We start from the raw sequence: 16,133 nt of genomic DNA on the forward strand, positions 1-16,133 counted from the left end.
TTAATCAAATAAATAATTCTACTTACTGTTTTTTATATGCTCACCTGTATGTAATTTCTATTTTATACATATTTCATTGTTATTTTCCATCCGAAGATCATTAAGAACGATGAATATTACTTAATATCTCCTATCTTTCTTCAAATAGTGTTTATATGCCATGTTAATTTTCATTTGTTTTCATAAGTTAACAATGATGCACATTGGGAGCAACTTATAAGAAATTATTTTCCTACACAATCCACGCTATATTCACGTTCTTTTGGAATTATTAATCGAAGATGGTTTGCTTATTGTTTATGATGATCCGATGTGTAGCACATGATGTAAAAAGCAGGGTATCGGGGCTGCAAGCCCCGATGATGATCCGACGTGTAGCACATGATGAAAAAAGCGGGGTATCGGGGCTGCAAGCCCTGATGATGATCCGACATGTAGCACATGATGAAAAAAGCGGGGTATCGGGGCTGCAAGCCCCGATGATGATCTGACGTGTAGCACATGATGAAAAAAGCGGGGTATCGGGGCTGCAAGCCCCGATGATGATCTGACTTGTAGCACTTGATGAAAAAAGCGGGGTGTCGGGGCTGCAAGCCCCGATGATGATCTGACATGTAGCACATGATGAAAAAAGCGGGGTATCGGGGCTGCAAGCCCCGATGATGATCTGACTTGTAGCACATGATGAAAAAAAGCAGGGTGTCGGGCACTTAAAAGTGCCTTTTCGAAAGCATGGTGATGCGCATTTGACAAACGCAGTGTACGTACTTTCTAATAATCCCTTTTTATTTTTCGTTATTTACGTAAAAATGATGCGCCAAAAAATAATAATTTCGTACTCACTGCACTTCCTATATTTACATTTGTTTTTCAGTGATTTATTAAAGAATGTACCGGTATTTAAAAGACTAATAATTTAGAAACATGTTACATAAATCATCCTTGTGCCAAAAGACAATGCTTCCTGGACAAAATTATCGTATTTTGCAGTGGTCGTCAGTGCTCGCTGAAATGGGTAATAATATAATATAATTATGTTGTACGTAGCAAGATCGATTATTCAATTGATAGGATATTTTATGAGGTTGTCATGACTGAGATATCTATTGTCAATTGCTTTTATTTGTCAGAAGGCCTTGACTGACGGGTATATAAGGACCGGCGCTCTTAGGTGTGGAGGTCGGGGTTTGGGATGGCTCACAAGTAACAAGGGAGAGAGACACCTAGTATTTTAAAGATTTATATCGTTCACTAGATGAGTTGATTCAACTAACCTGGAAATAATGTGAATCGTTCAGCGACGACTTCTTGTAAATAACCAGATATTATTATTATTATTATTATTATTATTATTATTATTATTATTATGGGTACATATATAATAATAGATAATTCTGTGCGACTTAAAATAATAACAATATCATATATTATATTCATTGTCTAACAGTACATAACTATTGGCCTCTAGCTGCATAGTCATTATATAATTGCTCTCCTGTATAATGACGTAATGTCGAAACATGAAGTAGGCCATAGGGGAATCAAGGAGAGTAGTTCAGTCCGATGCTGTGAATGGAGTCCTGGCATATCTCAGTTGATAGAGCATTCAGTGCATAAGAGCTGAAGGTCTTGGGTTCGACCCATGGTGCCAGTATGAATCTTTCTCCAAAAGTAATATTGAATTTTGTACTTCTCATATGTCTTTCTTTAAATATTTTCTTTTAAAATTCAATGCAAGTTCAACTTTTATTTCATTTAACGATATTTTCCAGGGCATATTTGCAAAATATGCGCAGTTTAGGTACGATTTCTTCTGTAGAAAAATGTTTTTCGATGTAACGAAACTTCATTATAATGAAGTAATTCGTTATACTAGTATTAAATTAAAAATTAAATTATTCTTGTTTCATTTAATTTCTTTCAGTTCTGTTGGGTAGTTCATAACCGTAATTTTGTGAAAAAGCTGTAACAAACATATTTTGATCTTACTGTTAAAGGTTAGAGACATGATCTTGATTAAAATTCCTGTGTGTACCTGTTTATACTTCATATATAATATTTGATATGATTTGCATGTCTCCTTAGCAACACCTCTTTTAGATACCAGTGTGTGAATTGAGTCTTTCTGTACTACCATATAAACAATATTGTTATTGTTAACGAGTGTGTAAATCAGCGTTTCTCAAACTTCTCCATCATTGAAATGTCTCTTACCATAAGATGCAAATGTGGAACCTAAGTAACTTTTTTGACGCACGTGTAATTTTATGCAAGGCTGTAATACTGATGACAGACTAGTCTCTAACGACAATATCGAAAATGTGAAGGCTGTGGATAAAGACCGTGCTTGCTTCAACTATATGTGCTGTAAATTTTCTGTACTTACACACGAGAAGTTGAAAGCTGGAATTTTCGACAGACAAATGAAAGATAAAGAACTCTTGAAAGTCATGAACACCTTGGCAAGGGATGCTTGCTGTGCTTTTTCTGAGTAAGTTAGGAACAGCATGAACGTTTCCGCTAAACTAGATACAAAGAGTATAGAATGAAGATATCAAGGCTGGTGGGATGTAAGTATGATAGCTGACTATTGCTGGTGCTTGCAGCATGACATTCCTGATTCCAGCCACTGCAGAAGATCAAAGAAGTGACAGTTTCTTGGTAATTGAGACACTTAAAGGTTCTGGCCAATCTGTGTATTATGCAAATTAATTTACACCTATTAAATTACTGTTAACTTTTTTGCCTGAAGAAAAGATATTGTGCATTAGCATGCAGTTGAATTTCATGAAAAGAAGACAATATTGTAATTGTATTTTTTGAAAAATTGTGATGTGATAGGCAATTTCTGACTGCATATTTGAAATCAGCAAACTCAAATTGTATAAAATCAGCCAAAACATTGAAGTCAGCAGAAAAAAAAATATCAGTGTTACTGGTAGAACAGCAGAGTTCTCAGATGATGATGATGATGATGATAATAATAATAATAATAATAATAATAATAATAATATAATCTTTAGGAAGTGTTCATGGAACCCTCAGTTTTGCAGAACAAACTTTGGACTTTGAGAAATGCTAGTGTAGATTGTGTGGAATTGACTACTAATATGCATATTATGTGACTTCATGAGTAAAAATAACTGAAATAATAGATTTTACTAATTTGGAAAGATGGCTGTATTTTTCTGTTTTTTATGTTTGAACGCCCACCTGATTTTTTAAATATTTAATACTAATAATTGTATTTTTATAATGATGCTAATACAGAGGTTGCATAGATTGAATTCATAATTAAACATTTTATTATTACGTAAATGTATTATTCGTTTGTTTGTGTTACTATTTCAGAATTTTGATTGTTGGATACACCCTCCTTCCATTTTTAATTAATTTAGTGCATAATTTTGATGTATGCAGATGCTTCTGTTACGTCCACCTTCTATAATTTTCTTACATACTATGGCATTTAATAAGTAATGGCAACAGTGCTGTAAATCAGTGCTCCTAGCGGTGACCATTGAAATCTACGTAATAGAGCAGAGATTGTTTCATAAATTTGCAATATTGAAAGTCTCGAAGTAGTCATATTTTGTAACTAGAGTGGCTGTTTTTGATTTGTAGTAAACAATGCAGCCCTAAAGGTACGAACAAAGGTGCTTCATAAAAATCCAAGTTACAAGAGAAAAACATGCAACTCAATGCTTTAGGGCAGCGTTTCTCAAACGTCTCTATCCACGGAACCCTTTTAAACCCAAAATAAAACTGTGGAACCCAATGAACCGAGTGAAATATTCATGGAGGAGGGGGGGTGTGTGTGCGTGTGCGTGCGGTTTTTTTTCGCGCCTACATCAGACCCACATTTAGGAATAGTTGAAGTTGTAATGGCACACTTGGATGTTGATTGTTTTAATGATCCTGTTTTAAGTCACCGATCCATGATTCAGTGTCAACCTGTATTAAAAAAATAGAGTTAGGATTGGTATCACTCTGTATTAAAAATAGGATGATGTAGCTCGCAATGATTGCTCTCGCCCTCCATTTACACAATTTTGAAGACGAGATGATAAAAATCGCACAACTTTTCTTTAAAACATTTGATCTTTTTTCTGATATTATTAAATAAACTTTAAGACAAAAAATTAACACATAACTCACCTTGAACTTCAAAACAATGGTCTTTCCTCTCCAGAAAAAGTTTCCTGCGCTTTCTTGAAGGAACATCAAAACAACTTTGCGAAATATCCTTCACAGAATTGTTCAATTAATTCCATATACAGTTTACACCTGTGCATTATTATTAGAAAATGTGTTAGCTGCAGACACTTAAGTTACTTCAAGCGCACCTATCATCATTCCAACAATGTGCATTAGTAATCGGATTGCCGGAAACGCTATCCATTGTTGTCCTGAAAATTGCCAATAGAATAAACAATTATAATTCTGTTCTTATTCTTTTTCATGTTTTTATAACATTATATTTTAAAGATTAAAAAGTAAAATAATTACACATCAGGAATTGGCGGAACCCTTAAGAGTTGCTTACGGAACCTCGGGGTTCCGGGGAACACACTTTGAGAAACGCTGCTTTAGGGCATTACAAGAAGCCTGTGGGAGAGAAGTCCTACCATACTGAACTACTGCAAGTTGGGTGGAAGTGAGTCATTCACTTTCAATTGAAATCCAAAGAACTTTATATTGATCAGTGAGAGAGATATCTGGAAATGCTGCTGCAGATAGTCTGTCATCTTCCAAGAATTTGACAATGTATTGTATACATTGGCAGGAGATTATATTTGAAGTATGTAATATCAAAAGTAACCTAGTATGCAACAGTAACTATGTTGCCATTACTTTTTGAATGTCCTAATGTTTCATAATCTTCATTGTTTGTGTTGTATTGCTGAGTGTTTGAAAGTATGTCATACTTGTGTTTGCGTAGGCTTCTGCAGCTGGTGTACATGGTGTGTGGATAAGCTTCAGGAATTCTACCGCGTTGTCTTGGTGTTATTGGCTGACATTTCGACCGCTGTGTTGTGGCCATCTTCAGAGCAGTTGTTGGACAAGGAAATAGTCTGCCAGTACTTACATATATATAGTAGTCTCGATGAGGGGGGGGGGATAAGTACTGGCAGACTATTTCCTTATCCAACAACTGCTCTGAAGATGGCCACAACACAGCGGTCGAAACGTCGGCCAATGACACCAAGACAACGCGGTAGAAGCCCTGAAGCTTATCCACACACCATGTCATACTTGTGTTTAATTTACATTTAATACTACTATGTTACATTTTCAGATTTCATTTATGAGCACCTAAACATTTTTGAGTATCTCGAAAATGGTCACTATGTCCCTTTATGTTGATAGTTGGATAATGTTACTGTTTCGGAAATTTAATAACATTGTAATGCTATGTGGGACATTCATTTACTAAGCAAGTGTATTTTAAATTATTTCTCCAGTGTTGTGTAATTTGATGCATTGGCATTTATAAATGTGACATTACAAGTTAAATAGCATATATTTTATCCACCAGGCTAAACAGGATGAGAGTGATAATGTGGATGGCGCAGTTAAAATTCCTGAAGATAATGGAGATAGTGCAGTAGAAGCTGTGATGAAAAATGTACTGTGGCAAATGGATTTAGACAGGAAAACAAAGGCTTTGAAACAGCTTCAAGGTCACATCATGCGAGAAGGTTATAAAAATGGAAAGCTGAAAGGACAGTAAGTAGTTGTGACATATTTCCATTTCATCGTTTTTTTCTTCCTTCCCCTCTTTGTCTTCTTCCTTACATGGATTAGACCGTATGATCGGTTCCATTCTAGTTTCATCGTTATCTTGGGTACTCTGGATTCATATAACATCACTCGGGAGCAGATGTTGGTGAAAAGTTATTTTTTTCACATCGGGACAATGCCTATTAAAATAGAAATCCTTTCCGTGTTAATATTAACATAAAAATTAATTTTTTATATTGGATTTCTTGCCTCTCTTTAACTAATAGGTCATTTTTTACTTTTTTTTTTTCGGCATTTTTTTGGTCATTTTTAATATTTTGAAGAACTTATAGATCATTTTGAATGCATTTTACTTCTTTTTATATAGGCCTGTTAAATCTATTTCTAAGCAAACTGATAATAGTAGGCCCTACTAGTAAGTTTGATTTTTTTATAGTTTGGAACAAACTCTGAAGTCCACTCCTCATTTCACTGAAGGTTTCACCTCGCACAACAGAAGTAATATAAAATGCTTGATAACTACTTTTTTAAATGAGGGCTTTGACTGCTACTGTTCTTTAGAATTTGTTTGGAAGGGGGGAAACTTCCCCAGTTTCCTGGACAACAAAATATTGTGTCCCCAATATGGTTCGGAAGGGGTGTACTACAGTAGACAGTATTTTTAACACAAAGATTGCAAAAATGCATGCTGCGCCCACAATTTTTGTAATTTACACACAACATCACAGAGGAAATTATGAAATACAAGTATTATTCACTTAATTTACGAAAATATTTTAGGATACAGATTATCCGATTTTTTCGATTATCATTCAGTTCACCCCCTTCATTACCACGGATAACAGAGGTTCTACTGTACTTATTTCTTTTCTTATACATTCTCAAATTTGAGTGCATTTTATGCGCATTGATAATTAGTTCTTTAAGATATTTTTAAAACTATGTTTAGATTGTTGAGAAAAAAAAACAAATCTTTTACACTTAGCTAACTGTATATTTTTAAAAGGTCATGTTCTTATAAATTGTACATTAAATCTAGAATTCAATTCAGTGTAAATCAGCCTTGCAGTTTAATTTGATTCCTTTATGCTCTCTGAATACAGATATGAGCTTATGACTAACTTAAAATCTAGGCTATATCTGCATCAGACATTGTATCAAAACTGCATTTATATTTCAGCAAAGTCCGTCCTTATAAGTTGTCACATTTACATCATTTTTGCTTTTATCGAAATTGTTAGTGAAATGGAACAGTGTTTTGGAGTCCTAACTGTTTGTATGCCATTTGATGTAGCTCAAATGATGGTCCACTGCCTTATAAAAACTGTATACCACTTAATAATAGTTTTATTTTCTCTGGCAGAATTACGGTCATCAGGTCTTCTCTTCCATTCAACCAGGATCAAAGCACATACAGGAAAATACATTCCGATATACAAATATTAACTTAAAAATACATATGAATATAAGAACGTAGTGCATTACACAGGTTCTCTCTTCATTACACTTTTTTAATAGATTCTCCTTGTGCACAGTATTATTTCTGAACTAAATTTTCTTTGCAATCTTAACATCAATCCTAGAGCTCTTTAGTATTTGTTTGCTATTTACAACACTGTGATCTGTGAATTTCCCCCAGTTCTTTGAAAAATCCTTTTAAAAATATATTTTTCCATCAATGTCTTTATAGCGGAAGTACAGTTCCCCCCCCCCCCCCCCCACGTTTACTTGATGGTTCGTGAATAGGTTTGCCTTCAGAGAGTGCAGTGTGGGCAGTTTAAAAGTCCTGAAACATTGCTTGGCATCCCAAGCTTCATGCAGTTGTAAGAATTTCCTTCCGTGAAATTGCAGTGTTCTTCTTACCTGCAGTTAACCGTGAGTGAGATTTCATCAGAGTAGAATTGTAGTGTTGTTAAAATATTCACTGTCGTATATTCATCTTGAAGACTTACATCAAGTGCAGAAAGTTGTGTGGCAGAACAAGACCAGTATTTGGATGTAAATTTTCTAACAGCCCAGTTCCAATACAAAAAACAATATTAAAGTTAGTGGATAAGTTTAATAAAACAGGTTCTGTGACTGACTGGAAGAAAAACTTGATAATATAAGAGCTGCCTTGGAATGTAATCCTCTAAAATCTTTCTCCACTTGATGTATGTCTTCAAGATGAATATATAACAACACAGTGAATATCTGACCATTGGACAATACTGCTGTACTCTGTAATGAAATCTTACGACTGTATAACACAGCTATTCTACTGTGATGAATTTTCATTCACAACTACATGCAGGTGGGAAGAGTGCCGCATTTTCATGTATGGAAATGCCAGAGATTACATGGGGCTCAGGCTGCTAACTGAATGATCAATATTTCGGGACTTGTAAACTGCCCACTCTGTATGTTCAGGCTTAGATTCCCATTTTGAAGTTCTTAATAGCAGTATAAAGGTACGGTCACACGTCGCTACTTTTGCAGCACTGCAGTACAAAAAACTGTGCAACTCTTGTACTGCGACATGTGAACAACGGTGCAACCCGAAAAGTAGCGGCTGCCGAACCTGCTGCCCGCTACTTTTCCATGCTGCGCGCAGCTTAAAAGTAGCGACGTGTGAACAGGGTTCTCAGGGTTGCAACCGCAGCATTTTTGATATCGGTTTTGTTGAAACTTTTGCTGCGGTTGCAACCAGTGTTACCACCCATATGTGCCAATGATACTTTTATTGTTTGGATATATTTTAATGTTAAATGTGATGAAAATAAATTATTTGTAACAGTTATTAAATACACAACAGTCTGAGCATAACTGCTGACGATATAATTCATTTTTTAAATTTTCAGTAGCGTAGTTCCAAACAAGAGGGTTGCCAACATTGATTACGTGAATATACTGTTGGTTATCATTTAAGTATATAGGCGTTTTTAAAAGCTTTATAGTAAAAATATGTCAATTTCTGAATACCAGATGTGACAGAAAAGCAAATAATAGGTAAGGAAGCGTTTGCATGAGTTTCTTAATAATGCGAACATAACCACAAAATGTATATTGAGAAGTCAACATGGAGATGGAAACCTGCAGCATGACTGCAGCTGTAAAAGTAGCGCCTTGTGTGTGAACAGACTCGCAACCTCCAGTTGCAACTTTTGCAGCACTCAGGTTGTGCAGCACGAAAAGTAGCGTGCAGCACGCTACTTTTGGCTTATGTGTGAACACAACACGCAACTTTTGCAACTGCAGTACAAAAGTTGCGCTGCAAAAGTAGCGATGTGTGACAGTACCTTAACAGAAACAATTACCGCATTCTGCCTCTGATTTTAGATACATGACTTCACTGTGTGATGTGATACATGTAAAATACTTTTTTTATGGATAAATACTTCATAAATTGCTTTCTTAGAAAATAATCCTGTCTCTCTCTTTCTCCCCTGTCTCTAATATTAACATAAACTTATTTAAATTTCAGCATCTATTCTGATGTGGCACCTGCCCTGAAATCTTGGACGCACAATGGGCGACAAGTGTACATCTATTCATCTGGTAGTGTGGAAGCTCAGAAGCTGCTCTTTGGACACACTGAAGAAGGTGATCTTTTGGAGGTGAGGTTTGCCACAGCAACTTCATTAGACGTTCATATTTAATCTGTAGTTCTTTATAATTGCTTTAACCAGCCTAGCAAGAAAGCACCGAATATTTAGAGACCCTCTTTCTTACCTGATTTACTGCTTCTTAAAGGCAGGCCACTATATTCCATGTTATCAATGTAAAGAAATGTTTTCCTCTAAGGGACATTCTCTGTATCATACGATGAAAGAGTAATGGAACAGAGAAAAATTCTCTCCGGCGCCGGGATTTGAACCCGGGTTTTCAGCTCTACGTGCTGATGCTTTATCCGTCGGATCCCGGCCAACTAGTCGCTCATATCGAGTGCACCTCAGCACATGTGTGGACTTCGGTCCTGCGTTCATAGACATCTATGACGTAGTGCAGAGGGCGGCCACTAGAGGGAACCCAAGAGTTGGAGCTTAATCTGAGACGATTCTAACCGACGTCGGAGTTGTATCCGGTGTGGCTTAGTGGATAAAGCATCAGCACGTAGAGCTGAAAACCTGGGTTCAAATCTCGGCGCCGGAGAGAATTTTTCTCCGTTCCATTACTCTTTCATCGTATGATGACGCAGAATATCTGCATGGAAATATCATATGTACTTCGGTACATTAAAATAATATATATGATATGCGTAAATCACTTCGTGATTTAAGACGGCGCTTATTCCGTCGGATCCCAGCCAACTAGTCACTCATATCGAGTGCACCTCAGCACATGTGTGGACTTCGGTCCTGCGTTCATAGACATCTATGACGTAGTGCAGAGGGCGGCCACTAAAAGGAACCCAAGCTTAATCTGAGACATTCTAACCGGCGTCGGAGTTGTATCCAGTATGGCTTAGTGGATAAAGCATCAGCACGTAGAGCTGAAAACCCGGGTTCAAATCCCGGCGCCGGAGAGAATTTTTCTCCGTTCCATTACTCTTTCATCGTATGATGACGCAGAATATCTGCATGGAAATATCATATGTACTTCGGTACATTAAAATAATATATATTCTCTGTATCAGTTTAATCCGTGTTTAATTAAACTGCTTGAAATCTTAATCCATGGTTTAAACCAGGCCTGCACAAACAGCGCTCAACAAGCGCGCGCGCTCCTTTGGAGCGGGAGAGCGGTGTTTACCACTCACCAAAATGGAGAGGAAGATACGTCAGAATGACATAGACTTGCTATAGGTAGAGGAGAGGGAAACGACCACTCCATTATCTAGTGGAGTGCAGTATGTAGGCCTATTCTCAGTAACTGTTTCACGTTGCTTACCTACTGCTACAGTAGTCTACAGTATGGAGGAACCTGAAAGACAGAACGTAACATTTAACAATTTACAGCTCGAACTTATTGATCTTCAATGTGACCTAAGGGCTAAAGACCGTTTGAATAATACTACTAGCCTGGTTGAGTTTTACAAGACTAAACATTAGCAATAATATCCACGACTACACAGGTTGGCTGTGAAAATGATTGCTATGTTTGGCTCAACATTTATATTTGTGAGCAACTGTTTTCTATAATCAACTTTAATAAAGGCAGGCATCGAACATCTGTAACTGATGTTTCATTATGATCAGTAGGCTACTGTTCCTTTCAGCTGCCAACAGCATAAAACCTCGTTTTGATGTACTGATAAATAAAAATATAACAAAATGATATTGTACATTTAAGTAGCTATAGAATTTCTATTATTTCTGTAAAATAAATATTTCTTTATTAATTAATAATAGTCCAAGATAGTTTTGCAAACACTGAACGGGAATTCATTTCATAAGCACTCGTAATAGTACTTCCTTTTATGTTTATTTTGTATGAGATCACCCCTTCTTCCAGTCCACCCTTATACAGAGCGCAGCTAATATCTGCATTCCGCTCATGAGCTGTGAGCCGGCTCGGAGAGCGCAAACCTTGTGCAGGCCTGGTTTAAACCATGCTCCTCATTTTCAACATTATCTAGAAGGTACATTAGTTTAAACTTAAGCCTTGAGGTTGAGTTTAAACCATTCAGTTGGTAATCCTGGATTTCTGATTAATGGTTCAATATTAAAACTGTGTGTTAATTTTATTGATAAATTATTTATTTGAACTTATTTTGTATCTAAGATCAATAATGTACTTAATATCTTTTAAATTAAATATTCATTTTATTGTATTATGATGCAAAAAAAAAATTGAAATATGCAATTTGATTTCTTCACTTGTAGGCATAGTGTGACTGGTTTGAAAAATGATTTGTTTATATAGTTACAGATTATATCAGCAAACGTATAGGACATTCACTGCATAATCTTAATATCAAGGTTTTGTTTCGTGTTCTTGCATATTTTATTAAGAAACAAGAATAGTATAACTACATTGATTTAGTATCAAGTGTGCGTGTAGCAGATTATCCTTAAGGAGCCTAAACCAATTAAAAAATTCACTTTAATTACCTTCTTGAAAATTACTTTAGGCCTAGAAGTTTTTGCTCTGGGGTCAAATCCCTAGTCCTTCATATTCAGTGCCACTAAAAATCTCCATGAATTCCTTCATCACTCACAATAATTAGATATTTTTCTTCAATAAACAGTGTGCTATTGGGTCACAGTAAGAAGTTAAACTGTTTTGCATAGTTTAAACCAGTGATACTCAATACACGGCCAGCGGGCCGCATGCAGCTCTCAAACACATTTATTGCAGCACTTGAACTGATTATTTGTCTTTAAAAAAAATGGTGGTGTCATGTCTTATCGATGGTGTTGAACAACAACCTGGCATGTAAAAAAAAAAAGAATAAAATGAGAGCATAATTTATTTCTATCAAAGAAGCCTTCTCGAACCTTCTGCAGACACATCTTAAATCAAGGCATGGATACAAACTACACAAGAAGAGATTTAAAATATCCTCTTATGAAAGATATTATTTGTTTGTTATCAAGGCATTAAATTTTTTTTTTGCTCTCCTTTAAAATGGAATTTTTCGACATAGGATGTTTCTGTTCAACACCATCCTCATGTGCTTATTATGTCTTGATATAATAATAATAATAATAATGGATTATAAACGTTTTTATCTTAATAGACATTAAAATAGCGTGCATTTAAATTTGATAAGTATTCAAAACATTCTCATTCGAAGATAGAAAAACTAAAAATGTTTAAAATGTTCTTATATCTGAAGAGAAAGTGATGCATTCCACTGTATATAAAACCGAATTGACAACTACAGTACCGTACCATGTAGCAAAAATTAAGCCATTTGCAGATGTGGGGATTGTTAAGGAGTGCCTTCTAGCTGTATGTGACAATTTATTTCCTAAATTTCGAAATTCAAAACAGAATACAGGTCAAATAAAATAACAAAACAGTCTGCTTGTATTGATATGAATTTGGAGAAGGGTAGAAGAATTAGTACTTCAACTTCAAAATACCAGTAATGTGTAAGTGTTAATTCTGTTACTATATACTGAAAAAAAAAAAAGCTAAAATAGTTTCATTATTTAAAATCCGCGCGTTTTGTTAAGCTTCAATACTGTGAAATTCATTGTGGCTCTCGGAAAATTACTATTTCTCACTTTTGGTTGTCCTTTAATTTCTAGTGAGTATTACTGGTTTAAACTGGCAGATTTGGTGATTTAAACCAAGAAAGGCAGCTAAACTGAAAATGAGAATACAGCTTTTTTTTGTTTAAACAACAGGTTAAACTTACTATAAGTTGAATTATAGTTTAAACTACGATTGAGAATATGGCCCTAAAAGTAGTTCGAAAAACCATTAAATCCCTATATTAACAATATTAAATTTTATTTCCTCCTGCTAAATAATATCTAATATCCTGCATTTTAATATTGTACATGAATGTTTGATCACATTTATTTTTAATTAATTTAACATCCGGTTGTCCATTTTTAATGTAGTCTATGTTTTTCTCCTAGTTATGAAGATTAAATGTGCAAACATTGGCAAGTATCAGTCAAAGCGTGTAGATTTGTATCTGAAGAACATACATACCTACATTCACGTTTTTTATTAAGATACATTTTAAAATGTATGAGTGTAATGGGTTTTCTTAAGTTTCTTTGATAAAATATCTTTTGTAAAATGTAAGTGCATCTTGTTATATATTATAAAACATCTGACTAGCTTGAAACCAATATGGCAGAATGTAAATATTGTTGGACTGTTTCTACGATCAAAGTAATTATGATGTAATAACACAAGACACTTGGATTACAAAACAGAAAATTATCTATCCATTCTCAAATAATTTGTGTAACTTTTCAAGTTCTCGCATTGTAGCTCTTGTAGTAAGTTTTGATAGATACTTTCTTTGTCATGTCTTGCAATCTGTGGTTTAATCCACAGGCGTTTCCTTTTCCTTTCTGTTTCTTTTTAATAAATATGCATATTGTATTATTTTGAACTAATTGTAGCTAAGTAAGCCTATGCTTATGAATAAATGAAGAGCAGTACTATTACTGCTCTTCATTTATTCATAACTGTGCTAAAAAAAAAGATTTTCTCAACTTGGTGCTCTCGGCATGCGAGTAAAAAAGTGCTTGCAAGCACTGGCCCTCCTGAGGTTCTTTTTTCAATCCAGACTTTGTTGTACAGTCGAAACAAAGAGTGTTCCTATCCATCCAGTATAATATCTTAGAGATCTGATAGGCCTCGTATCATAATGTAGAACCCCTTTCAATTCAGTGTGGACTTATCAGAAAAATTAAGATTATTCCAGTGAATAATACGACTCCTCTGGAACTTCAATTGATAAAACCTCCAATCCTCCTTAGCCCAAAAATGTTTGTTTTAAAAGAAGAAATTCATAGCTTTTGGCAAGCAGGAGACACGAAAGGACTCCAAATACTGCGGAGTTCTTCGGCTACGAGTATTTTCGGAACAAACTACTATGCTGGCCTTCTGTGCTCGAGGTTGCGAGTTCGATCCTGGCCCAGGTCAGTGGCATTTAAGTGTGCTTAAATGCGACAGGCTCATGTCAGTAGATTTACTGACATTAAAAGAACTCCTGTGAAACAAAATTCCGGCACACCGGCGATGCTGATATAATGTCGGCAGTTGCGAGCGTTGTTAAATAAACCATAATTTAAATTTTTGAGAAACTGCCTATGTGAAAAAACTTTCTCAAAGAAGAAAACACGATCACGATTAACTAATTCACATCTGCAGGACTATTTATGTGTAGCTACAATTGACTTCTCCTTGGATATCGGTGAAATTCTGAGTAACATTCAAATTCAAGGATATTGTTATCCTTGTAAATGTTTTAAAGTGTATTTATTGTATTTATGTATTGATATAAGCCCATTAAACCTATTCAGTTCCATAGTGCCCTTTAGTGGGTGGTGCTCACAATCTTCAAAAGGTTGAGAACCCCTGCTGTAAATGGAGGCTGATGGTTCTTGTTCCTTAATTTTAGGTTATCTTTTATTAAGATCCTGGCTGATTTGTGCATCTCACTTGGCGTTATGTGTCAGAGGAGGAACAATTGTTTGTATACATCTGAAGTCTGATTAGTGTAATGTGTAACTAGTCAGTGATGTATGCAGTGGAAGGGGAAAGGAACTGGCCACCTTACCATATTATCTCCTAGCTTAGTTTCCTCGTGAGTGATGCCTTATTGGTGTCACTTGTGAAGTTTAAACCTGTCTTCGGACAGTTGACCAACAACTTTGGTAAAATATGTTGTTGTTGTTGTTTTCTAATGCCAGGCGTTTGACAATAAAGTCATTTGACCTCTTGCACTCCAATATTTTTCAAAGATATTATCATGACCAGCCACTGAAGCACAGATTTTGAGGTGTTTGGAGTTAAATGGCAAGTTGTAGCCGATTTAAGTGAACACCATATTTTAACGTTTTGGTGGCTACTTCATTCACACACAACCCCCAGAATGTCTGGAGGACCACACCTGCTGTTGGTCGACGGGTCCATTGGACCTAGCTGGGAGATCTTGTTGATCACCAGCTTTCCCTCCTTAAGCCACTGGAGGACGATTTTAGTATCATAGCAGGTCAGCACTAGGAACAGAAAAGTAGAAAGAGGAGGAAGGAAAGAGAAATGAACCCCTAGGCCTCGAATGCTCTAATGCCGTCGGGGTCAAGGAAAGTAAGAGTTCAGTCAGAGGACTGGATAGGAAAGGGTAAAGAGGGAATTAGGTATTGAATAGAGGAAAATTATACCAAATTCAGTCAATAACTCATCGAGCTGACCAGTGCTAATGGATGAGTAGTCCCTCCCTTTAGTTCAGCTCGTAAAATGATGCTTACTAACAGCTGCACCACGGGAAGGTAGGGATGGGACATTGGGTATTTGTCCAGGTTGGTTCCTTAAAGCCTTCAATGGAAAGGATTAATGGCTCTCCCCCCTGTATCCGACAGATACCCTTTTGCAGCCTTGGTAATAGTAATATACGTTACAAGAGCAGTATGTTGACGTTTTCATGTTCGAGGAAAAGATTGAAAAAGCGAAACGTAGTTGAGCTTTTTTAATTTCCGAGAACATGAAAACAAACATACCGCTCGTGTATCGTAAATTATTTTGTGCGAAGATCGTTTATTACATACCTGAAAGACGAATTTCTAATTAGTTGCAATGAAATCTCCATCTTGGTTTCTGTTTAATGACGCCAACTTCGGAACACCAAAATATCTTTCTTCAACATTGTTGCTGTAAAATGTTTTCTGTGTTTACTATACTCCAGCAGGCCGTGATATACGTCTGTCTTTTTTTTCCCCCAGTCTATAAATGCGAACTCAAAACAAACGTTAAGGTTATGTAATGATTTATTT

The 16,133-nt window shown here is 35.8% G+C and overlaps 1 protein-coding gene across 1 annotated transcript in view; it reads left to right on the forward strand.

Annotated features, from left to right (window-relative positions):
- Positions 1-16,133, forward strand: part of LOC138692785 (enolase-phosphatase E1-like) — a 66,757-nt gene that overhangs the window by 21,966 nt on the left and 28,658 nt on the right. The window contains exons 3-4 of the mRNA XM_069815991.1: positions 5,540-5,730; positions 9,209-9,341. Of these exons, the coding sequence (XP_069672092.1) occupies positions 5,540-5,730; positions 9,209-9,341 (324 nt within the window). The remainder of the gene's footprint in view (positions 1-5,539; positions 5,731-9,208; positions 9,342-16,133) is intronic.

The sequence above is a fragment of the Periplaneta americana genome, chromosome 17, assembly GCF_040183065.1.
Source record: "Periplaneta americana isolate PAMFEO1 chromosome 17, P.americana_PAMFEO1_priV1, whole genome shotgun sequence".
Taxonomy (NCBI): Eukaryota; Metazoa; Arthropoda; class Insecta; order Blattodea; family Blattidae; genus Periplaneta; species Periplaneta americana.